The sequence below is a fragment of the Babylonia areolata genome, chromosome 18 (assembly GCF_041734735.1).
Source record: "Babylonia areolata isolate BAREFJ2019XMU chromosome 18, ASM4173473v1, whole genome shotgun sequence".
Lineage (NCBI taxonomy): Eukaryota > Metazoa > Mollusca > Gastropoda > Neogastropoda > Buccinidae > Babylonia > Babylonia areolata.
Genome location: NC_134893.1, coordinates 2,135,717 through 2,163,599, shown reverse-complemented (window position 1 = coordinate 2,163,599; position 27,883 = coordinate 2,135,717). Strand labels below are relative to the sequence as shown.

At 42.4% G+C, this 27,883-nt stretch overlaps 1 protein-coding gene across 1 annotated transcript in view; it reads right to left on the bottom strand.

Moving 5' to 3' along the window:
* The window catches only part of LOC143293161 (uncharacterized), a 212,381-nt gene that overhangs the window by 147,811 nt on the left and 36,687 nt on the right, over window positions 1–27,883 (bottom strand). The window contains exons 2-4 of the mRNA XM_076604084.1: window positions 16,263–16,290; window positions 15,151–15,232; window positions 10,253–10,347 (exon numbers count right to left, since the gene is read on the bottom strand). Of these exons, the coding sequence (XP_076460199.1) occupies window positions 10,253–10,347; window positions 15,151–15,232; window positions 16,263–16,290 (205 nt within the window). The remainder of the gene's footprint in view (window positions 1–10,252; window positions 10,348–15,150; window positions 15,233–16,262; window positions 16,291–27,883) is intronic.

Below are 27,883 nucleotides of genomic sequence, written 5' to 3'. Positions count from 1 at the left end.
CATCGTCAGGGAGTGTCATCAACAACACCATCATCATCGTCAGGGAGTGTCATCAACAACACCATCATCGTCAGGGTGTGTCATCAACAACACCATCATCGTCAGGGAGTGTCATCAACAACACCATCATCGTCAGGGTGTGTCATCAACAACACCATCATCGTCAGGGAGTGTCATCAACAACACCATCATTCTGTCAGGGTGTGTCATCAACACCATCATCGTCAGGGTGTGTCATCAACAACACCATCATTCCGTCAGGGTTTGTCATCAACAACACCATCATCGTCAGGGTTTGTCATCAACAACACCATCATCGTCAGGGTGTGTCATCAACAACACCATCATTCCGTCAGGGTGTGTCATCAACACCATCATCGTCAGGGTGTGTCATCAACAACACCATCATCGTCAGGGTGTGTCATCAACAACACCATCATCGTCAGGGTGTGTCATCAACAACACCATCATTCCGTCAGGGTGTGTCATCAACAACACCATCATCGTCAGGGTGTGTCATCAACAACACCATCATTCCGTCAGGGTGTGTCATCAACAACACCATCATTCCGTCAGGGTGTGTCATCAACACCATCATCGTCAGGGTGTGTCATCAACAACACCATCATCGTCAGGGTGTGTCATCAACACCATCATCATCAGGGTTTGTCATCAACAACACCATCATCGTCAGGGTGTGTCATCAACAACACCATCATCGTCAGGGTGTGTCATCAACAACACCATCATCGTCAGGGTGTGTCATCAACAACACCATCATCGTCAGGGTGTGTCATCAACAACACCATCATCGTCAGGGTGTGTCATCAACAACACCATCATCGTCAGGGTGTGTCATCAACAACACCATCATCGTCAGGGTGTGTCATCAACACCATCATCGTCAGGGTGTGTCATCAACAACACCATCATCGTCAGGGTGTGTCATCAACAACACCATCATTCCGTCAGGGTTTGTGAAGAAACGATTCCACCATTCTTCACTTCCGTTCTCCTCCTGCATTCTCATCATGTCCTCGGAGTTATCGTTTTTGACGTTGTTCTTTGTCATCATCATCATTATTAAGGTAATGATGATGATGATGACGATGATGATGATTATGATGATGACGATCATTATCATTAATTTCATTGCGGTGTGGGTCTAGCCAATGTGGGTGCGTGTGTCATGTGCGTAGGAGCGTGTGTGTTGGCAAACATGATTTAATGTTGAACAGCACTTATTTGATATCGACGTACATTGAAGAATAATTATCATTCGTCTGTCATTTTCTCCTTTGTTAGGTTTTCTCACGTCTTTCTCCTCTTCCCCATTTCTTTGCCAGCTTGCATTTACAATCGTTAATTAAAATAGAATCCGTATAATAAGTAGTATGATGTACGTGTTACAGATAAAGACAGAGGGAAACGAGAACGTGTTAGATGGTGACAGATTCTAATCGTTGTGGCTTAGCTTTACTGTTCTATTCTGACAGGAACCAAAACATAACTTTTTTTATATTGTTATTTTGGTTTTCAATTCGATCATCAAAAAAGGCCATACTCAAAATTTGAGTGAACAAAATAAATTCACACAATGAAAACAACAAAAACGAAACAATTAATCACCCCAAAATAGGAATAAACTCATCTCCTGAGCAAACTGTTGCAAAGACAAATTGTTCCTGCCGGATCAAACAATAAATTATTCATTTTACTGTTGTTGTTTTTTCAGTAAAACAAACAAACAAACAACAACTACTGACAAAATTCAAACACAAAATTCAGAACTATCAAAAAAATTTACTTCCAATATTTGTTTCTGCAGAAAAGCGTTTACTTGATTGTCTGTGTCTTCATTCAATTTCATAATATTTGTATTATGAAAAAAACGAAAGGAAACTGATCTGATTCTAAAATCATTGCTGCTCATGAAAACCCCCGTAAACAAACAAACAAGGCTTTGTAGGAAGTACTTCGCATCATACTTTGGCTTTTATTTACACTGTTGTTTTCAAATGTAAATGGTATACACTCCACACATGAACATCTTTTTTTTCAGACTAGAATTGTCTTTTACTGACGCTTGTATGCTGCTTTTGAATATTCACTTCTCTGCCCTTGGTTAAAGTGTGATTGTATTTAGATGTTCGCTATTACTATTAAATTATGTCTTTCGTTAAAATGTGATCATATCAGATCTCCGTCTTTAATTTTCTAGATCGATCTTCAGCCTACCTACTACCCTCTGTGAAGGCACAATCTGCCATGCTCGCATTGGTATAGAAAACAAAACTCCATTCAAATAATTGAAAAATAGTACAAAGATTACAAAAAGCAGCATCACAATCTGAGAGTATCGGTAGATAATCTCAATACATTGATATTGAACGCAAACACACAACACAACACAAAATCATATCACTACATTTGATACTAATATTCAAGCAAAGAAAAACAAAAAGAAAAAAAAATCATGCATAAGAATGTGGCCACGAAATCCAAATGTAGTTGTAATGATCGATACACACGAAGGAACACACCCACACACGCGCATGCAACGTTGGCATTACACTCATGCACGTGAGAGTGGTGGACACTTGCATGCCCCATGCACACAATCGATCCACATGCTGGTAGCCATTAGAGACAACAAGGCATGCTGCAAGGCATGGAAAGGGTGTTAGGCGGTAACGACAAAAACTCACTCTCTCTGTCTGTCTCTGTCTCGCTCTCTCTCTCTCTCTCTGTCTCGCTCTCTCTGTCTCTTCACCCACTCACTTCTCCGTTGATGTACGCGCGCATGCACGCACACGCACGCACACAAAGAACACGCACACACGCACACACAGACACACACACACGCGTCATTAAAGGAAAAACAAAGACTATACAAAGAAATAAGCTGACATGCGCATTAAGAACAGGGTGATTAACAAAAAAAAGAACAAAATCAAACCAACAGAAAGAATGAAACCAGAAAAGGAAGACAAGAAAGCAAAATGTTACCAACAAGCTTCAGAGAGATATTTGAGCACAACTTGACCAATAGAACGGAAAACAACAAACACAGCTGGTCAACAACTACAGTTAACAAACAATGAATTACTAAAAAAAATATAGAACTGATCACTTAACGAATGACTTGATGGATGGATGGATGGATGGACGAATATAGATTGAATGAACGAATAATTTATATGTCATAAGCTTACTGTGGTCTGTAATTAAAATTCAGAGAGAGAGAGAGAGAGGTGGAGTGGGGGTGGGGGGTACTCCATTTTTCTTTTATATGAAAAATGTGTATCAAATACACAGACATTAACAATATTTGAAGCAATATTATAAAATGAATTCCCTGTAAATAAAGAAAACGGAAATAAAAAGAAAGAAAAAAGCATACACTGCTGAAATCACTTTTATACATTTACACACACACACACACACACACACACACACACACACACACACACACACACACACACACACACACACACACACACGTTTCTAAACCCCAGATAAGTACAACTGATGGGATATTGGGAAAAGGAAATGTTGACAGAAAGAGTTGGAGTGGGAATGTGTATGAAGGGAGTCTACACTTGACACCATTACAAGGAGATTATGCAGGATATCTATATATTCAGCACTCTTTTCAACCAAATTCTGAAGAGGAACAATTCACACATAATGATATAAAAACTGCTCGTGCCAACGAATGAATATCTACTAAATGAATATGGTAATCTAATGAAAACAACAACAACGACAACAACAAAATAACAAGCATCAAAGTAGTTGTTTTATTTTATTTCATAAAAGTTCTTTCTGATTATGTGGTGTATGTTCTATTGATTTTCTATTTCCTTTCTGTCATTCTTCCTGTTATGGCAGACGTTCATGAACAGAGAAAAGAAAGAAATCTGGCATTCAATACAGGAAAATAACAGACTGTGCTTTTTGCTGCCCTTCTTATCATGGCAGATTTGTGAGAAAAAAATCAATAAAAAAACAAAACAAGACTGGTATGAAATGCAGAACAGCGTTGGAGTCAAAGAGAGAAAGAGAGAGAGAGATACAGACAGGCAGACAGAGGAGGAGGAGAGAGAGAGAGAGGGGGGGGGGGGGATTCGCGAGTTCGTATTATCGCATTATTTAACTTGCTTCGAATATGCAGGTTCTCGAATCAGGCACAATGTATTATGACACTACTAATAGTCCTAATACTACAAACAATAAGAATAACAATGTCAATAATGATGATGAAAATGATGATGATAATTATGATGATGATGATGACGACAATGATGATGATAAACAAGAAGCTAACTAAACGATCAACCCTACTGGTTGTGAAATCAGGCGCGGCTCACTCTGGTATCAATGATCTGAAAAAACTGCATGGGGGACTACTTCGATGGCACGAGCGGCGGTGTGAGCCTCATTGTAGGAGAAGGAAACCACAAGGCAAGGTGAGATACACATCATAAATCACACGACTGCTGCACTGGCCCAGCTTGCTATGTCACTGCCAGTCTGTATATTGCTGCTGATTTTCCCCCCAATCGTGTCAGGAAAGCAGAATTCCAATATTCCGTTGTAACGATCGAAAATTCACTAAAAGGCAAGTTTTGCTGTGACTGGGCTGCATGTGAATATGATAGGAAATGAAGCTAAGCGAAGAAAGAGAATTGTGAAACAATCAACAAGCAGACTGCTGTCACTGGGGTTACGTGAGGCACACAGCGGCCACTGGTCTGACCTTTATCTCGTCAACAGTCGGTGGTTGGTCGTTGTGCACTATGTGCCTGTGCGCTTGTGTGTGTGTGTGTGTGTGTGTGTGTGTGTGAGTGCACGTGCGTATGTGTGTGATGTGCTTGCGTGCGTGCTTTTGCGTGTGTGTGTGTATGCTTTGTTACTGTCTGTAAAATGCTACTTTTTACACTTCAAAATGCATAACGTAACCCCGAGTCTGGGTTTGTCGTGTAAAACTAAGAGAAGCGTTATCCAAGAAGACAATTCCAATAAATTTCATGTTTGATCGAGAACTAAAAAGAAAAGAGAACTTAGAGCCATGCTATACACGACAGACTGCACAAGAACCTGGCAGTGACAATGGCGGGCACTGTACAACACTCTACTGACTGTCAGCACAACACAACACAACACCACACGAAAAGAACTAGAGTCGGGTTAAGGACACCATTAAGGTCCAGCCAACTTACCACGTCTCAGGCCTGCCAGAACGAAAACACACTACACAGTCAACAGACACACAGCAGTAAGGCGTCGTACACACGAAGAGTCGAAGCGACGACTTTTCAGTGGAGTCGGGTGGTTGGGACAGGTGGGGGCGGGACGTGTGTGGGGGGTGGGGGATTGGGGGCGGGGGGGAGGGCGGAGGGGGGGGGTGGGGGGTGGATATGGTGAAATGGTGGACTTCAACAGTTTGACATGATTTTTTTCCGTGCAGTTAACCAAAGTGGGGAACGACTCGCCGCTTGAAAACAAACGCTTCGACATGCCTCGTGTGTGACAGGCCTAAAACTGGACACCATGTGACGTTTACATTGTACGCTAAATTTTGAAAACAAACAAAAAGAACGTAGGATCGACAATAATGTTTCTTAGTGCCACAGGACACTGGCACGATCTAAGCAAAACTGTTGTAAATATTAATATTAAAAAAACTTTTTGACAACAAATAAAGAAAAACACACAAACAGTACTTCATGAAAAGCAATAAACTTAATAATTATATATTAATAACAATGGGCAGGGTAAAAAGCGTATGTGAAAACAAAAGTAAAAATATATACATACATAAGGCACAACACACACAAGGTGTATGATATGGGATGTGAGATACAATGTCTCTTGAGATCATTGTGAGATACAATGTCTCTTGAGATCATTGTGAGATACAATGTCTCTTGAGATCATTGTGAGATACAATGTCTCTTGAGATCATACAACAATCTGACACTCAAGAAACCAGCCTATTTCTGATCAGCGTCTGGTAACGTAATCCTTTGGCAGTACAACTATCTGTCTTCAGCGCTACACTTAACGTTGCATATATCAAGTTGGTACAGGTAGGATCTGTCTTCAGCGCTACACTTACGTTGCATATCAAGTTGGCACAGGTAGGAAATGTTTCTTACAACTATCTCTCTTCAGCGCTACACTTAACATTGCATATCAAGTTGGCACAGGTAGGAGATGTTTCTTACAACTATCTCTCTTCAGCGCTACACTTAACATTGCATATCAAGTTGGCACAGGTAGGAGATGTTTCTTACAACTATCTCTCTTCAGCGCTACACTTAACGTTGCATATCAAGTTAGCACAGGTAGGAAATGTTTCTTTCAAAGGCGGTAAGTTTGGCATGCACAAATATTATCAGAATTTTAAAGAACGGCAGCTTTGTAAAGTCTCAGCATTGTGATCTTTATCCCACAGACACTGCTGAAACAAGTTACAAGTAGTGTCTCTTGGTTATAACTATCTTGATGTATAGTTCAATGTCACTGTTGACACACGTTACAAGTGGTGTCTCTTGGTTATAACTATCTTGATGTATAGTTCAATGTCACTGTTGACACACGTTACAAGTAGTGTCTCTTGGTTATAACTATCTCGATGTATAGTTCAATGTCACTGTTGACACACGTTACAAGTAGTGTCTCTTGGTTATAACTATCTTGATGTATAGTTCAATGTCACTGTTGACACAAGTTACAAGTAGTGTCTCTTGGTTATAACTATCTTGATGTATAGTTCAATGTCACTGTTGACACAAGTTACAAGTGGTGTCTCTTGGTTATAACTATCTTGATGTATAGTTCAGTGTCACTGTTGACACACGTTACAAGTAGTGTCTCTTGGTTATAACTATCTTGATGTATAGTTCAATGTCACTGTTGAAACAAGTTACAAGTAGTGTCTCTTGGTTATAACTATCTTGATGTATAGTTCAATGTCACTGTTGACACAAGTTACAAGTGGTGTCTCTTGGTTATAACTATCTTGATGTATAGTTCAGTGTCACTGTTGACACACGTTACAAGTAGTGTCTCTTGGTTATAACTATCTTGATGTATAGTTCAATGTCACTGTTGAAACAAGTTACAAGTAGTGTCTCTTGGTTATAACTATCTTGATGTATAGTTCAATGTCACTGTTGACACAAGCTACAAGTGGTGTCTCTTGGTTATAACTATCTTGATGTATAGTTCAATGTCACTGTTGACACAAGTTACAAGTGGTGTCTCTTGGTTATAACTATCTTGATGTATAGTTCAATGTCACTGTTGACACAAGTTACAAGTGGTGTCTCTTGGTTATAACTATCTTGATGTATAGTTCAATGTCACTGTTGACACAAGTTACAAGTGGTGTCTCTTGGTTATAACTATCTTGATGTATAGTTCAATATCACTGTTGACACAAGTTACAAGTGGTGTCTCTTGGTTATAACTATCTTGATGTATAGTTCAATGTCACTGTTGACACAAGTTACAAGTGGTGTCTCTTGGTTATAACTATCTTGATGTTTAGTTCAATGTCACTGTTGACACAAGTTACAAGTGGTGTCTCTTGGTTATAACTATCTTGATGTATAGTTCAATGTCACTGTTGACACAAGTTACAAGTGGTGTCTCTTGGTTATAACTATCTTGATGTTTAGTTCAATGTCACTGTTGACACAAGTTACAAGGGGTGTCTCTTGGTTATAACTATCTTGATGTATAGTTCAATGTCACTGTTGACACAAGTTACAAGTGGTGTCTCTTGGTTATAACTATCTTGATGTTTAGTTCAATGTCACTGTTGACACAAGTTACAAGGGGTGTCTCTTGGTTATAACTATCTTGATGTTTAGTTCAATGTCACTGTTGACACACGTTACAAGGGGTGTCTCTTGGTTATAACTATCTTGATGTTTAGTTCAATGTCACTGTTGACACAAGTTACAAGTAGTGTCTCTTGGTTATAACTACCTTGATGTTTAGTTCACTGTCACTGTTGACACACGTTACAAGTGGTGTCTCTTGGTTATAACTATCTTGATGTATAGTTCAATGTCACTGCTGAAACAAGTTACAAGTAGTGTCTCTTGGTTATAACTATCTCTATGTATAGTTCAATGTCACTGTTGACACAAGTTACAAGTAGTGTCTCTTGGTTATAACTATCTTGATGTATAGTTCAATGTCACTGTTGACACAAGTTACAAGTAGTGTCTCTTGGTTATAACTATCTTGATGTATAGTTCAATATCACTGTTGACACAAGTTACAAGTAGTGTCTCTTGGTTATAACTATCTTGATGTATAGTTCAATGTCACTGTTGACACAAGTTACAAGTGGTGTCTCTTGGTTATAACTATCTTGATGTATAGTTCAATATCACTGTTGACACAAGTTACAAGTGGTGTCTCTTGGTTATAACTATCTTGATGTATAGTTCAATGTCACTGTTGACACAAGTTACAAGTGGTGTCTCTTGGTTATAACTATCTTGATGTTTAGTTCAATGTCACTGTTGACACAAGTTACAAGTGGTGTCTCTTGGTTATAACTATCTTGATGTATAGTTCAATGTCACTGTTGACACAAGTTACAAGTGGTGTCTCTTGGTTATAACTATCTTGATGTTTAGTTCAATGTCACTGTTGACACAAGTTACAAGGGGTGTCTCTTGGTTATAACTATCTTGATGTATAGTTCAATGTCACTGTTGACACAAGTTACAAGTGGTGTCTCTTGGTTATAACTATCTTGATGTTTAGTTCAATGTCACTGTTGACACAAGTTACAAGGGGTGTCTCTTGGTTATAACTATCTTGATGTTTAGTTCAATGTCACTGTTGACACACGTTACAAGGGGTGTCTCTTGGTTATAACTATCTTGATGTATAGTTCAATGTCACTGTTGACACAAGTTACAAGGGGTGTCTCTTGGTTATAACTATCTTGATGTATAGTTCAATGTCACTGTTGACACAAGTTACAAGGGGTGTCTCTTGGTTATAACTATCTTGATGTATAGTTCAATGTCACTGTTGACACAAGTTACAAGGGGTGTCTCTTGGTTATAACTATCTTGATGTTTAGTTCAATGTCACTGTTGACACACGTTACAAGGGGTGTCTCTTGGTTATAACTATCTTGATGTTTAGTTCAATGTCACTGTTGACACAAGTTACAAGTAGTGTCTCTTGGTTATAACTATCTTGATGTATAGTTCAATGTCACTGTTGACACAAGTTACAAGTAGTGTCTCTTGGTTATAACTACCTTGATGTTTAGTTCAATGTCACTGTTGACACAAGTTACAAGTGGTGTCTCTTGGTTATAACTATCTCGATGTATAGTTCAATGTCACTGTTGACACAAGTTACAAGTGGTGTCTCTTGGTTATAACTATCTTGATGTATAGTTCAATGTCACTGTTGACACAAGTTACAAGTGGTGTCTCTTGGTTATAACTATCTTGATGTATAGTTCAATGTCACTGTTGACACACGTTACAAGTAGTGTCTCTTGGTTATAACTATCTTGATGTATAGTTCAATATCACTGTTGACACAAGTTACAAGTGGTGTCTCTTGGTTATAACTATCTTGATGTATAGTTCAATGTCACTGTTGACACAAGTTACAAGTGGTGTCTCTTGGTTATAACTATCTTGATGTATAGTTCAATGTCACTGTTGACACAAGTTACAAGGGGTGTCTCTTGGTTATAACTATCTTGATGTATAGTTCAATGTCACTGTTAAGACTTCTGATGATTCAAAAGGGACAAAACTCTGGAAAGGGGACGGCCAGAATGATGACGGGACATGACAGCAACACAGTGGATCCAGACGGGACATGACAGCAACACAGTGGATCCAGACGGGACATGACAGCAACACAGCGGATCCAGACAGGACATGACAGCAACACAGCGGATCCAGACGGGACATGACAGCAACACAGTGGATCCAGACGGGACATGACAGCAACACAGTGGATCCAGACGGGACATGACAGCAACACAGCGGATCCAGACGGGACATGACAGCAACACAGCGGATCCAGACGGGACATGACAGCAACACAGCGGATCCAGACGGGACATCACAGCAACACAGTGGATCCAGACGGGACATGACAGCAACACAGTGGATCCAGACGGGACATCACAGCAACACAGCGGATCCAGACGGGACATCACAGCAACACAGTGACCCAGTCTTACCCATCCAGTACTCCCCAGTGCCATGGCCATCCACGAACCGCCCCACGGCCTCGTTTTCATAAAAGTCCTTGACCTTCAGCATCTGTGACCCGTAGCTGGACATTCCACCAAGGGCATGTCACCCCATGAAGATTAAATGAAACTGACTCCTTTTGCCCCTTTTGGGGCGTTGGGATTACTATGACAACACATACACGTTGAATCATAAATTCAGTCTAGTCATGTAAAAAAAAAAAAGAGAATAGAAGAGAGAAAAAACAAAAAAAGAACACCAAAATGAAATTGAATAATGATGATAATAATACTAATAATGATAATAATAACAATAAGAACTCTACGAGAAAAAAACATCAATCTTCAGCATATAGCCATGTAAGTTCTAGATGTAAGGCCAACTTAAACACCCTTCCCAACGGTTATGAATTTATCTAAACCTGGTTGTTTCCTTCCCAGCACAAAACAAATTGCATAAACCCAACATTCACGAATGTGATCGATATTTATTTAGTGTAAACTTCCATTTATATTATCAAGAGACAGAAAAACATGTAGATAGAAACAATCACACAGACACACACAGCGACAAACACAAATATACCTAGACCCAGACCCAGACCCCCCACCCCCCTCCACATACACACACACACGCGCGCTGATATCACTTCCAGTGAAAACACGTTGAACTGATGGCCAAAGAAACAAGCCTCCACACGCGAGTTTGCAGCCAAACATGAACAGAGAGAGATAGAGACAATATTGTGCACTTTGTCTGTCTGTCTGTCTGTCAATGGCTGTCTCGTTCACTCTTCACTGCTGTTAAACTGCTGACTGCCTGACAAACTGGTGACCACCTTCAGTGTTCATGTCAATGTTTTGTGAAATGATGGTCTGGTGGTGACCACCTTCAGTGTTTTGTGAAATGATGGTCTGGTGGTGACCACCTTCAGTGTTTTGTGAAATGATGGTCTGGTGGTGACCACCTTCAATGTTTTGTGAAATGATGGTCTGGTGGTGACCACCTTCAATGTTTTGTGAAATGATGGTCTGGTGGTGACCACCTTCAGTGTTCATGTCAATGTTTTGTGAAATGATGATCTGGTGGTGACCACCTTCACTGTTCATCTCAATGGTTTGTGAAATGATGATCTCGTGGTGACCACCTTCAGTGTTCATCTCAATGCTTTGTGAAGTGGTGGCCTGGTGGTGATACATCCCCAGGAAGCGAGAGAATCGGAGCGCAAGGGATCGAATCTCACATTCGTCTGTATTTTCTCCCCCATTCCCAGCAGACCTTAAATGATGGTTTGAACGCTAGTCGTTCGGATGAAAATCAGCAACAACAAACCAAAACCCAAACACACACGCACACTTGCAGGCAAAAAAAAAAAGAAAAAAAAAGAAAAGAAAGGAAAGAAAGGGGTGGTGGGTGGGGGGGGGGGGGGGGAGGAAAAAAAGGGAGAAAACTATGGGTGGCACTGTACTGAGGGGACGTGCTGATGACAACAACCAACACAACAACAGTAACATGACAACAACCAACACAACAACACCAACACTGATGACAACAACCAACACAACAACAGCAACACTGATGACAACAACCAACACAACAACAGCAACACTGATGACAACAACCAACACAACAACACCAACATGACAACAACCAACACAACAACAGTAACATGACAACAACCAACACAACAACAGCAACACTGATGACAACAACCAACACAACAACAGCAACACTGATGACAACAACCAACACAACAACAACACCAACACTGATGACAACAACCAACACAACAACAGCAACATGACAACAACCAACACAACAACAGCAACACTGATGACAACAACCAACACAACAACAACAGCAACACTGATGACAACAACCAACACAACAACAACACCAACACTGATGACAACAACCAACACAATAACAGCAACACTGATGACAACAACCAACACAACAACAGCAACACTGATGACAACAACCAACACAACAACAGTAACATGACAACAACCAACACAACAACAGTAACATGACAACAACCAACACAACAACAGTAACATGACAACAACCAACACAACAACAGCAACACTGATGACAACAACCAACACAACAACACCAACATGACAACAACCAACACAACAACACCAACATGACAACAACCAACACAGCAACACCAACATGACAACAACCAACACAACAACACCAACATGACAACAACCAACACAACAACAGCAACACTGATGACAACAACCAACACAACAACAGTAACATGACAACAACCAACACAACAACAGTAACATGACAACAACCAACACAACAACACCAACATGACAACAACCAACACAACAACAGTAACATGACAACAACCAACACAACAACAGCAACATGACAACAACCAACACAACAACAGCAACACTGATGACAACAACCAACACAACAACAGTAACATGACAACAACCAACACAACAACACCAACACTGATGACAACAACCAACACAACAACACTGATGACAACAACCAACACAACAACAGCAACATGACAACAACCAACACAACAACACCAACACTGATGACAACAACCAACACAGCAACACTGATGACAACAACCAACACAACAGCAACACTGATGACAACAACCAACACAACAACACCAACATGACAACAACCAACACAACAACACCAACATGACAACAACCAACACAACAACACCAACATGACAACAACCAACACAACAACAGCAACACTGATGACAACAACCAACACAACAACAGCAACACTGATGACAACAACCAACACAACAACAGCAACACTGATGACAACAACCAACACAACAACAGCAACACTGATGACAACAACCAACACAACAACACCAACATGACAACAACCAACACAACAACACCAACACTGATGACAACAACCAACACAACAACACCAACATGACAACAACCAACACAACAACACCAACACTGATGACAACAACCAACACAACAACAGCAACACTGATGACAACAACCAACACAACAACAGTAACATGACAACAACCAACACAACAACAGCAACACTGATGACAACAACCAACACAACAACACCAACACTGACGACAACAACCACCACAACAACACCAACATGACAACAACCAACACAGCAACACCAACATGATAACAACCAACACAACAACACCAACACTGATGACAACAACCAACACAACAACACCAACCTGACAACAACCAACACAACAACAGCAACACTGATGACAGCAACCAACACAACAACACCAACATGACAACAACCAACACAGCAACACCAACATGATAACAACCAACACAACAACAGCAACACTGATGACAGCAACCAACACAGCAACACCAACCTGACAACAACCAACACAACAACACCAACACTGATGACAACAACCAACACAACAACAGCAGCACTGATGACAACAACCAACACAACAACACCAACATGACAACAACCAACACAGCAACACCAACCTGACAACAACCAACACAACAACAGCAACACTGATGACAACAACCAACACAACAACAGCAACACTGATGACAACAACCAACACAACAACACCAACATGACAACAACCAACACAGCAACACCAACCTGACAACAACCAACACAACAACAGCAACACTGATGACAGCAACCAACACAACAACAGCAACACTGATGACAACAACCAACACAACAACACCAACATGACAACAACCAACACAGCAACACCAACCTGACAACAACCAACACAACAACACCAACACTGATGACAGCAACCAACACAACAACACCAACACTGATGACAACAACCAACACAACAACACCAACACTGATGACAACAACCAACACAACAACACCAACACTGATGACAACAACCAACACAACAACAGCAACACTGATGACAACAACCAACACAACAACACCAACACTGATGACAACAACCAACACAACAACAGCAACATGACAACAACCAACACAACAACAGCAACACTGATGACAACAACCAACACAACAACACCAACACTGATGACAACAACCAACACAACAACACCAACATGACAACAACCAACACAACAACAGCAGCACTGATGACAACAACCAACACAACAACACCAACATGACAACAACCAACACAGCAACACCAACCTGACAACAACCAACACAACAACAGCAACACTGATGACAACAACCAACACAACAACAGCAACACTGATGACAACAACCAACACAACAACACCAACATGACAACAACCAACACAACAACAGCAACACTGATGACAACAACCAACACAACAACAGCAACACTGATGACAACAACCAACACAACAACACCAACATGACAACAACCAACACAACAACAACAGCAACACTGATGACAACAACCAACACAACAACACCAACATGACAACAACCAACACAACAACAACAGCAACACTGATGACAACAACCAACACAACAACAACAACATGACAACAACCAACACAACAACACCAACATGACAACAACCAACACAACAACAACAGCAACACTGATGACAACAACCAACACAGCAACACCAACAACACTGATGACAACAACCAACACCACCGCCAACGACACAGCAGTCACAACACCAAGACAAAACAAACGAAATAAATATTTATTCAATCATGGTACTGAGATAAATAAATATACATGCTTTTCCACCCAGCCCATTGGTGTAAAATATCTTAAGACAAGACACACACAAGACAAAGATAAAGACAAGACCAGACAAAGACAAGACAACACAAGGCAAGACAAGACAAGATAAAGACAAGACAAGACAAAAAGAAAAGATAAAGACAAAGAAATTTGTCAAACAAAACAAGACAAGACAAGACACAGCCTCCCCCACCTCTGACAGACGAGGTCTGCGCTGTCCCATGGCTGGACCTCCTTGAACAGCCGGTAACACTTGGCCCCGATTTGGGTCCACCCTGCCACACACAGCACGAGCCACCCTCACTGATGTTGGAGGATTGATGCTGCTGCTCATGATGATGATGGTGATATGGATACTTATATAGCGCCTATCCTCGGTCGGAGACCAAGCTCTAAGGGCTTTACAAACACGGGGTCATTTGCACAACAGGCTGCCTACCTGGGTAGAGCCGACTGGTGGCTGCCATTTAGGCGCTCGTCATACGTTTCCTGTGTCATTCAGTCAGGTTTCAGCCACGCACACAGACATGTAACATTACAGACATGTAACATTTTACGTGTATGACTTTTTTGTTTTGTTTATTTACCCTTCATGTAGGCAGCCATACTCCGTTTTTTTTCGGGGGGGTGGGGGGGGGGTGCATGCTGGGTATGTTCTTGTTTCCATAAAACACCGAACGCTGACATGGATTACAAGATCTTTGACGTGCGTATTTGATCTTCTGCGTACGTATACACACGAAGGGCTTAGGCACCAACAGGTCTGGACATATGTTGACCTGGGAGATCAGAAAGAAAAAAAAAATCTCCACCCTTTACCCGCTAGGCGCCGTTATTGAGATTCGAACCCGGGACCCTCAAATTGAAAGCCCAACGCTTTAACCACTTGGCTATTGCGCCTGTTATTCACTCTTTTTTTCTTTTTCTAAAACTCGTGTTAACTCATTCTGGTGATAATGATGATGATGATGATGATGATGATGGTGATGGTGATGAGGATGAGGATGGCAGCTTTATTCCCACCCTGATGGTACTGTGGTAAAATGTCTTTATTAACTCAGATCAACTCATGATGATGATGATCACACACACTCACACACACACACACACACGCGCGCGCGCGCGCGCGCAAACACACACACCACGCAGGTACACTCACCCGCTCGAGCACACACACACACACACACACACACACACACACAGAGAAAGAGAGGAGAGAGAGAGAGAGAGACAGAGACAGAGAGAGACAGAGAAAGACAGAGACAGAGAGAGACAGAGAGAGAGATAAAACATGGTGTACATTACCTTCCTGACAGTCGAGGGGCACATCAACCTGTGAAAACACAAACATTAATCAATAAGTAGGTCAACAGATAAATCATACATACATACATACATGTCAAACATACATACATACAAACATAAAATTCGTCGGTCAAATGGACAGAGAAAGAAAGTAAAAGGTTGACAAGACAGAAATATGATTATGCATGTTTCAGTTTCATCTTCGCATTTTATAATAATGTACCAGCGAAACCCCCCTTCACTGATTCCTAACTTCCTTCTTTCATTCTTCTACTTTCTTTCCTTGTTCACCTCCCACTGACACCATTGTTTTAAGCGGACCGCGGTGTTTCTTGTCAACATGGTTAATGTGTTCCGTCCTCAACTCGCTCTGAGGCTGTGTCACCATGGTTAATGTGTTCCGTCCTCAACTCGCTCTGAGGCTGTGTCACCATGGTTAATGTGTTCCGTCCTCAACTCGCTCTGAGGCTGTGTCACCATGGTTAATGTGTTCCGTCCTCAACTCGCTCTGAGGCTGTGTCACCATGGTTAATGTGTTCCGTCCTCAACTCGCTCTGAGGCTGTGTCAACATGGTTAATGTGTTCCGTCCTCAACTCGCTCTGAGGCTGGGATAAATGTGGAGGTCAACAGTTGCTTCCCTTGCTTCGTCTTTGCATTCTTGACCTTTATTACACAGTACGCACACACACACACACACACACACGGGGAGAGAGAGAGAGAGAGAGAGAGAGAGAGAGAGAGAGAGAGAGAGAGAGAGAGAAACAAACACGTTGAGAGAGACAGACAGACAGACAGAGACAGAGAGCCAGAGAGAGAATGGTTTTCCATGCATACGAGGAAAGGGTCAACGTAGAGGCTGCAATGACACACACACGCTTATACTATCACACACACGCATGCACGCACGCACTCACGCATACACGCACGCACGCACAGACATCCAACACCTGCGTACGTGTTGTACATGACATGATGATGATGTTGATGATATTACTACTGCTACTACTACTACTGATGATGACGACAACGACAATGATGATGATAATAATAGTGATACTGCTACTACTACTACTACTACTACTACTAATGATTATAATGATAACGCGCATGGTTTTTAGGCAGTGTGTTGGTGTGTGTAGAGAGGTGACGGGCTCCACGTGGCCCCAGCACACCTCAACACACCGTGGTGTGTGTCACAAGGCATGTCGAGGACCTGTGTTCACCTGTCTCCATCCATCATCTGGCCATCATCGTACTGTTGTCAAGCGATGTGCTGTCTCTGTTCACATCACATTTGGAATAGCTCTTGTTTGCCTGCCTTTTGCCTGCAGACTGTTCAGTTACACAGAGCAATATAGAACTACCGCCCTTCCTTCGCTGTTACATGTTTTGCTTCATTTAGTGCGACGATTGGAATGTGTGCAGCAGCTGAAGTAACAGTATCTGCTTGACATCAATAACAGCAACGACAACGGCAACAACAACAACAACAATGTAATAATAATAAAAAGAAGAAGGAGTAGTAGTAGTAGTAGTAGTATAGTAGTAGTAGTAGTAGTAGTAACAATGATGAACAATAGTCATAACAATCATAACCACATATACATACACACCCACGCAAACAGAAATAATCATGAACTATCTACTCTAAAACACACACAGAGACACACAGACACACACACACACACACACACACACACACACACACACACACGACCATTCGGTATTGAAGAAATATTTGTGAATGAAGATAGTCACAGAGTGATGTCCAACACAACACCGCACTGACTCTCATCCACTTCCCACAATTAGTTCTTTTATAGGCCTACAGCAACAACAACAAAACAACAACTGCTGCTGGTGGTGGTACTACAACAACAACAACTACTACTACTACTACTACTACTGCTGCTGCTGCTGCTTCCACTATTACTACTAATCTTCTATCATCAGTACTGCTGCTACCTTCCAGAATTATTCATTGTATACCCCTTCTTCTTTTAGGACTCCTCTTCTTCCTCCTCCTCCTCTTCCATCTCCCCTTCCTCCTCCTCCTACAACAACAACAACAACTATTACTACTACTACTACCACTACTACTACCACTACTACTACCACTACTACTACCACTACTACTACTACTACCACTACTACTACCACTACTACTACCACTACTACTACCACTACTACTCGTTGTTATAGTTGTAGTTCGTTCTTGCTGCCGTTGTAGTCGTGAACAAATTTTATTTTAGTTTTATAGTGTGTCGAATAAATCTTAATGCCTGTTTCCGACTACTAAAATGTTCACACAGAGTTCACACTGCAGTACACTGACAAATAAACTACCCTAACCTACCCTACCCTAACCTAACCAAGGAGCTAATGTCAAACAAGGAGAGTTTCCATCACACAGGAGACACGGGCGACGCCTGGTCGTGTCGTGAACACCCTGACTGCCCTCACCACCCTCTGCCACCCTCCACAGATGGATGGGGTCACTGCTGTCCGTGTCATCACCTGGAGTTATCCCCCTTCCCACCCCCAACACACACACACACACACACACACACACACACACAAGCAAAGCTTTATTTATCTGTGTTTCGAGTCTACCTGCCTACCTTCGTAGCTACCCAGCTACTTGCCATCCCACATACACCTGCTTGTCTATCTGTCTGTTTGTCTGTATCTACCTACCTACCTACCTACCTACCTACCTACCTTCCTACCTACCTACCTACCTACCTACCTACTTGCCTATCTGCCAACCTGCCTGCCTGTCAAGATCAGCCAATCCATGCAGTTGACATTCACACAAGTCAGCCACGCTCTCATATTATTTCACTGCGAAGCAGAATTACCTTTCTTTGTCTCTTTGAGTGAAAGAGTGCTTGTGCGTGAATGTGTGTATAATATAGGTAACTTTGAAATTTTCATTGAAAAGTAGAATATTCATGCATGCGTTCACACATATTATCTGAGTCAGTTACCTCATCTGGTGTGCAGCTTTCACAGGATTTGAATTATTTGAAGCAAAGACCGCGTGGGTGGGAATGACAGACCGCACACACACACACACACACACACACACACACACACACACACACACACACACACACACACACACACACTTATACACACACAAATACAAAGAATTAAAAAATCCAACAATGCGTTGCATAGAAAGTCTAGTTGCTACGTAAGAGACAATCCTTTTGCGAGAAAAGTAGAAAGCGAGAGAGACAGAAAGTTACACACACACGAACACACACACACACAGAGCCAGAGGTATGCAGAGGACAGTAGTGGTGTTGTCAGTCATGTATATGTCAGAACAGAGCCACGCAGTGACAGATATGAATGACCAACCACCACGCTGGCAGCGAAGCCGCAGCTTTTACCACTGACAGTGTCCACACACACATACACACAGTCACAAACCACTCCCCTCGACATTTCTGTAGAAGTCGGGGTCACCATGGCAACCAACGGGTTTCATTGTCATAGAATGGACAGAGGTCCTTACCCCCGCCTCCCCCCACCGCCCACACACATACAACCACCACTGACATTTGTACGAGTCAAGAGTTACCATATTAATTGCCTTTTTTTCTTTTATTTATTTGTGTTGCTTATTGCTGGTTTTTTGGTCATGGAACGAACAGAGATAATGCTGTACACATATGTTTCTACTGTATCCACCTTTTGTGTTATAAACACGAGGGGTGCGGGGATGGGGTGGGGGTGGGGGGAAGTATAAATGCCCATTTTGTTTTTGTAGTCAAAAGTTTGTTATAAAATACGGGCTACACATACAGAGTATGTATACTTACATTGCACATAAGTTTTGTCGTTTTTGTCTGAGGACTCGGCAACAGGTCCCGAAAGGGGGGAACGGAGAATACACAGGAAGAGACAGAAGAAGACAAAATCACACATCCAAAACACTGAGAAAACGAGACAGAGGATTGAGAGAAAAAGACAATAAAATGGTGTCCAGTTGTTAGTTTTTCATTAGAAATATGTTAGTTTGTTGTTTTTTTTGTTTATTTTTTAAACAAAACTTAAATCAATAATTTTCACACACACACACACACACACACACACACACACACACACACACACACACACACACACACACACACACACACACACACTCTTTCACTTACTCGTACGCGTACACAGTAATCCCCCCCTCCCCCTCCTCCCACTCGATTTTTTCCTTCCCTCGTCTAATATCACTTACAGTGAAAAGACGTTAAACTAAAGAACGAACGAACAATAAATTCAGTTATGGAGGTGGGTGGTAGGGCGGGGGTACATATATATATATATATATATATATATATATATGTGTGTGTGTGTGTGTGTGTGTGTGTGTGTGTGTGTGTGTTTTGACACTTTCATATAGCCATCAAGACTTTTTTTTTCAATATACACCCCACAGATTTGTTTATGTATACAGCGCTAACACTCAACTCCAGAAGTGTGATACCCCTGAAAACATGTCTTCGCTCTAGCAAGAAACATCCAACTGCTTCCTGGACATACAAAATTGGATGACTGTAACTAAGTTTCAATTGAACGCGAACAAAACGGAAGCAATGATCATAGGAACTAAACAAAAACTGTCTTCCATCATAACTGACACAATCAAACTTGGCAGTACATCCATCCCTCTTTCCAGTTCAGTCAGGAACCTCGGCGTTGTCCTTGACAACATACTGTCCATGCAAAAATTTATCAGTCAGACAAGTCTCTCCTGCTATTGTCAATTGCGGCGCATCAGTTTCGTCCGGAAATATCTGTCCACTGACGAAACATCTAGACTTGTCGTTTCTCTCATTCTCTCTCGCCTTGACTACTGTAACTCTCTATTGTCTGGTCTGCCTGCTTCATCCATTCAGTCCCTTCAGCGCATACAAAACTCTGCTGCCCGACTCGTCCTCAGAAAGAATAGATCTGAGCACATCACTGCTCTTTTGCAACATCTCCACTGGCTCCCTGTCTCACACAGAATAAAGTACAAGATCAGCACTCTGTGTTATAAATGTATTCACAAATCTGCCCCTTCCTATCTCTGTGGCTACACTCCATCTCGCTCTCTACGATCGGCTTCGGATCCACTCTGTTTACGCATACCCAGATTCAAACACTCGACTGTTGGCCGCCGTTCTTTCTCTGTCTCCGGACCTTGTATTTGGAACGAACTTCCTCTTTCGCTTCGTCAGGTCTCCGCACTCAGGTCTTTCAAGTCTGGTCTTAAAACCCACCTCTTCCCGGGATAGCCTCCCTTCCCTGCCTCTTCCTTCTCTTCAGTTTCTTCAGTTTTAGGGTTATGCATGCGTGTGAATGACTGGTGCGAAAGTGCTTTGATTTGTCTCTGCACAAGATTCAGCGCTATATAAATAATAATAACACTGGTTCAAATTAAGATTTCAATGGTTTATGTTCTCATTCTCACTGTGGTCCATATACTGACAGTGTTTCCAACCCTTATTGATAAGGGCTTGTATGGTCGGCTGGGCTTTAAGGGGCAAGTCTATGATAATGGTGTTAATGTTTTGTTAAACTTCTGTATGCTCCCAACCCCTTTCCCCACCTCGCCCACCCACCCCCTCCCCCATGTCCACCCTTCCCTTGCCCCCTTCCCTCTCCATATCCTGTTTTCAATCGTGGCCCATGCCCATGATCAATAAAACAATTTCATTCGTTCGTTTGTTCGTTGTCATTCTTACTTGGCTTAAAATTCAAAAGTAGAGTTATAAATAGTATATCTGTACTGAAAGTTCACCTCGGAAAATGAGAGTCACGCGAACCAGTGAGTGGGCTGCAAATAAAATGACTCACCAATCTCAAGATTTTCTTAACCAGACAGAAACTGAGAATTGAAAGAGAAATGATTTTCTTTCGTTAAAAATCAGTACAGCAGCAATGAAGGTTGACGACTGCCAGACTTTTAAAAATAAATGCGTAACGAAGCGGAATTATCAGGGTTAAGTGGAAATACACGGGATGGTAATGATTGAAACAGAAACCATTTGCCCTGTCTATGTCAATTCGTTTCTCTATCCACAAATGTGATTACAAAACCAGTACCAACTGGCATCAATGTGCACACTGAAACCACCCTAAAACACAGCGGGAAAGTTCGTTTTTATTTCATCACACCGCTCCCTTTCAACAAAGCAGCCTCAGACATAGCACGTATGATAGTCATTCGTGTTCCACTATGACCATCAGAACAACATTGGAGGCACCTGCAGTCCAGACGATCTGGGCTAGAATTCGAGCACAGCAGAGCGTGCTTTGCCCTGGTTACACCTTACTCTCTCGGCCAAGAGAGTTCTGGACAGTCGGCGTTGGGATGGTTCCCAAAGGCCAACTAGCCCCCAAGACTACAGCACAAAGAGCCAGTGCAATCTTGCCTCCTCGTTTGAGAGTTTAGTCCATCATAAAAGACTAAGCTGTAAATGAATTCCAGTTGCAGTGGATAACACAGCTCTCACTTAGATGTTGGCCCAACTGCAAGCTTACATCATACCATGGCAATCTAGGATGCAGCCCGAGTGTTGAGACATAACATGTACGCCTGCCACTTCGACCCACTGCTTTGTCATGCAGGCAGTGAGAAGGTAAGTGGTCCCTCCCTGTCATGTACAAGTTTTATCATCAGGGTGGGATGGACCCCATGCTGCTTCCCCCTGCCCCCTCCCCAACCCCTCCCCTGGCCAGAGAAAGCCCGCTTTATTGGCAGGGTTTACCTCCGGGTTGTGACAGACTGGGGGTGGTTTTTACAGTCCCATCACTACAGATGGCCCGCTACCGGTTTGTGAGCCGTTCTCCAGACAAGGCCGTTATGTGTGCCTTTATGGCCGATACACCATGACAACGTGACGACAGGATGGTGGTGGTGGGGGTGGGGGGGGCATGGGGGGGGGATGGGGAGAGGGGCAGGAAGTGGGGGAAAGGGAGGGGGGGGGAGGGGAAGAGAGAATCTGAATCACAGCGGGGTACTGAAGACCGTGGCGTTATAAATCCTTTGTGGAGTCGCGGGCATCTATTCTGGGTGATTCAGTAACCCCCTTTGTAAAATGTGTGGACACAGCAGCTGAAACACTACACAAGGAAGCTGAAGAAGTGTGAGGGAGGGGTTTGCACTCCGTGCCTCCAACCCGAGTCCTCCTCCTTTCTACGGTTACCTGTTCGTTCTTTAGTTGAACTCGTACCTCTGTCAGACTGGACGAGGAGAGGGGAAAGACCGCTGGGGAGGTGGAGGGTGGTCATTTACTGTTCGTCAAGCTGAATTAGTAAATGTGTGTGTGTGTGTGTGTGTGTGTGTGTGTGTGTGTGTGTGTGTGTGTGTGTGTTTTCCTAATTAAGAAAATGTCTATTATATAAAGTCTGGTACTGAACAATGAAAATAACTGGATAAAGTTTTGTTTAGAAACAAACAAACAAAAAGATTATTAAGTAATGACACTGAGGTAGGAATCTGACATTCTTAGAATGAGTAACTAACGACTATTACAGTGAACCAACTGGACAGTTCGACACAGATTTGAAAAAAATACACATTTGCAATTAACTGTTGAAAATTGTCGAAAATGGAAATGTTTTCGGGCCAAGGATGTCGTACCCACCGCATTTTAAGGCAAGTTATGTGATCCACTGTTTTGTAAGCTCCACATATGCAAGACACGTTCCCGACATATTTGGTCTTAAAACAGTTTGTATTCCATCTTGACATCAAAGAAATAATTTGCTCTCTGCTGATATCACTTTGGCAATAGTTTCCACTGAAAACCATATTTTCTTTGTTCCTCTATATAACTCCCAGTTACCGATCTTTTTCTTCTGGATGAAGCATTTACCTGGAATTATTTACCTGTAAGCAAACAGACATGAAAAACATTCACTTCAAGTCATGTACTCTTGTCTTGTAAGAACGAAACGTTATCGGTTATTTTTAACGAACATGGACTGAGATTCGTTTCACATGTTCCTTTCGGTTGCAGGAGCTATCCGCCTCACTTTGTTCTGCGGCATCAAAGGCAGCCCTCGGACGTTTCAGTCATGTTCCATCAAAGTTCGGATCATGTTCCATCAAAGTTCCGATCGGATCATGATCCATCAAAGTTCGGATCGGATCATGTTCCATCAAAGTTCGGATCATGATCCATCAAAGTTCCGATCGGATCATGTTCCATCAAAGTTCGGATCGGATCATGTTCCATCAAAGTTCAGATCGGATCATGTTCCATCAAAGTTCAGATCGGATCATGTTCCATCAAAGTTCGGATCGGATCATGTTCCATCAACGTTCAGATCGGATCATGTTCCATCAACGTTCAGATCGGATCATGTTCCATCAACGTTCAGATCGGATCATGTTCCATCAAAGTTCAGATCGGATCATGTTCCATCAACGTTCAGATCGGATCATGTTCCATCAAAGTTCGGATCGGATCATGTTCCATCAACGTTCAGATCGGATCATGTTCCATCAACGTTCAGATCGGATCATGTTCCATCAACGTTCAGATCGGATCATGTTCCATCAAAGTTCGGATCATGTTCCATCAAAGTTCGGATCGGATCATGCTCCATTCACCTTGCCTGACGCCTCCACACCAGACCGAGATTTCAGGCTGTAAAATGCAAAATTAACTGAATCTTCGGATAGGCTGCCACTGGCTTGTGTGTAGATTTGTTAATGTACAGACTATTGCATGTCAACTGTGTCCGCCTCTGACCATCAGAACAGCAGAGGAGGCTTCAGCTGTCCCAATCTGGGCTATCTGAGAATCTGATTATAGTAGAAATTGTCTTTCCCAAGGTACATCCGCACTCTCTCGGCCAATGGACAATGCTGACCATGGTCAAAGTGGAAAACCTGATCTTTTCTTGAGAGAACGAATTCTTTTACATGAACCACGTTACGAGGGCAGAAAATGGGCTGCTGTCGAACAGTGGACAATGCGATAAATAGCACGCTCTCTTGGTGAAACAAAGTGACCAGCTGTTTCCGAAAACCCAGAGGACGAGAACCGAGGACCAGAACAGACAGCAGGACAAGAGTGTGAGCACGGGTTGATAAACCTGTACACTGTGATGACAGGGTGGAAGTGATGAGGTTTCCTTGTAACGAGAAGAGGCGGACAGCTCATAGTACCTGTACACTCTCTGATGACAGGGTGAAAGTGATGAGGTTTCGTTGTAACGAGAAGAGGGGGACAGTCCAAAGTACCTGTACACTCTGTGATGACAGGGTGGAAGTGATGAGGTTACGTTGTAACGAGAACAGGCGGACAGTCCAAAGGTATGGTGCCAGCTGGTTTATCCGGTGATTATGACAACACAGAACAAGGGATGTGGTCAACACAGACAACCACCCTGCAGTGTATGGCAGGGGAAGGGACCAATTAATACTTCAACATCAGAAGAATACCACTGAATGTATCTATTGCTCTCTGTCTGTCTGTCTGTCTGTCTCTGTCTGTCTGTCTCTGTCTGTCTGTCTGTCTGTCTCTCTCTCTCTGTCTATGGTTCATTGTGTTTCCTTTCGGAATTCTTCCGAGGTTTATTTTATACTGGATGCTGCTTATAATGTTGCCGCTGTGTTGTATGTTCATTGTGTACATGTGTTGTTTCATTGTGTACATGTGTTGTTGACCATTGTGTACATGTGTTGTTGACCATTGTGTACATGTGTTGTTGACCATTGTGTACATGTGTTGGTGACCATTGTGTACATGTGTTGTGTGTTCATTGTGTACATGTGTTGGTGACCATTGTGTACATGTGTTGGTGACCATTGTGTACATGTGTTGGTGACCATTGTGTACATGTGTTGGTGACCATTGTGTACATGTGTTGGTGACCATTGTGTACATGTGTTGGTGACCATTGTGTACATGTGTTGGTGACCATTGTGTACATGTGTTGTTTACCAAGCACAACACAAACTCCGGCTTGTTGCTGCTGTGTGTGTTTGCCTTAAGGCAAAATGAATTCTGTCTTAAGTGACTACGGCCCCAGAACGGTGCACAGGACAAAGGTACGGGCAGTGAACAGACCACTACAGTACACAGCAACCTTTAAGTCAACTTGCGACACTAGCACATACGTCTGACGCAACAGCAATTCTGAGCGCCACGCAGAAGCTGAAATGAGAATGAATCCAGAATGCCGTCAGAGCAACACTGAGCGCCACGTAGAAGCTGAAATGAGACTGAATCCAGAATGCCGACAGAATAATGTATCGCGGGTAAAAGTGCAGGCCACGTGAAGCGTGACAGCAGACACTCCATGCATCATGTTGAATCACGGCCCGGTGGGCTGCACGTCACCTGGTGAGGAATGCAGGCGTGGAAAGAGAAGTCAGGAGGCCGGCTGAAGGAGGAAAGACCCAGAAAAACCAAATTTCGAACGGGAAAGCTTGTTGATTAAGTTTTCACATTGTTTTATTCATGGTCTGAACAAATCCCGTGTGTATTCGATGTGTGAAATAACTGCTGTGTTACGTAGCGTGAGGGGAAAGCAGTGACATATCACGTGTGTCATCACTGTGGGGAAACAGTCATGTATAATACAACATCAAGGAGGTGGGAAAGCAGTGACATGTCACGTGTGTCATCACTGTGGGGAAACAGTCATGTATAATACAACATCAAGGAGGTGGGAAAGCAGTGACATGTCACGTGTGTCATCACTGTGGGGAAACAGTCATGTATAATACAACATCAAGGAGGTGGGAAAGCAGTGACATGTCACGTGTGTCATCACTGTGGGGAAACAGTCATGTATAATACAACATCAAGGAGGTGGGAAAGCAGTGACATGTCACGTGTGTCATCACTGTGGGGAAAGAGTCATGTATAATACAACATCAAGGAGGTGGGAAAGCAGTGACATGTCACGTGTGTCATCACTGTGGGGAAACAGTCATGTATAATACAACATCAAGGAGGTGGGAAAGCAGTGACATGTCACGTGTGTCATCACTGTGAGAGAAACAGTCATGTATAATACAACATCAAGAAGGTGGGGACAGCAAAGTGCTGTTCAGCAAAGAATCAACAAGAAAAAAGTAATGTGTGTGTGTGTGTGTGTGTGTGTGTGTGTGTGTGTGTGTGTGTGTGTGTGTGTGACTTTAAACTTTTCATTTTGACCTGTATGTTGAGAGAGAGAGAGAGAGAGAGAGAGAGAGAGAGAGAGAGAGAGAGAGAGAGAGAGAGAAGACAAGACAAGACAAATTCTTCTTTTCGAGGATAATTGATAAGCACTGGTGTGCTTTTCTTACATCCAGTCCCCGCCCTAAATAGGGTCTACACTACACAATATTTAATAAAAAATGAAAGCATGGTGTTAGTAGAGATACATAACAGAGGAAAAAATATATATAAATCAAAACAAAACAACAACCACACACACACACACACACACACACACACACACACACACACACACACACACACACGCATACAGGCACTAGCATGGTGTTACTAAAATGCATAGGAAAAAAAAAACCTTATAAGAACAAAATGAAAGAACACACACAACACACACCGCACCACAGACCAGAGGGGGGATGGAGGGTGAGGAAGGTTCTCAGTCA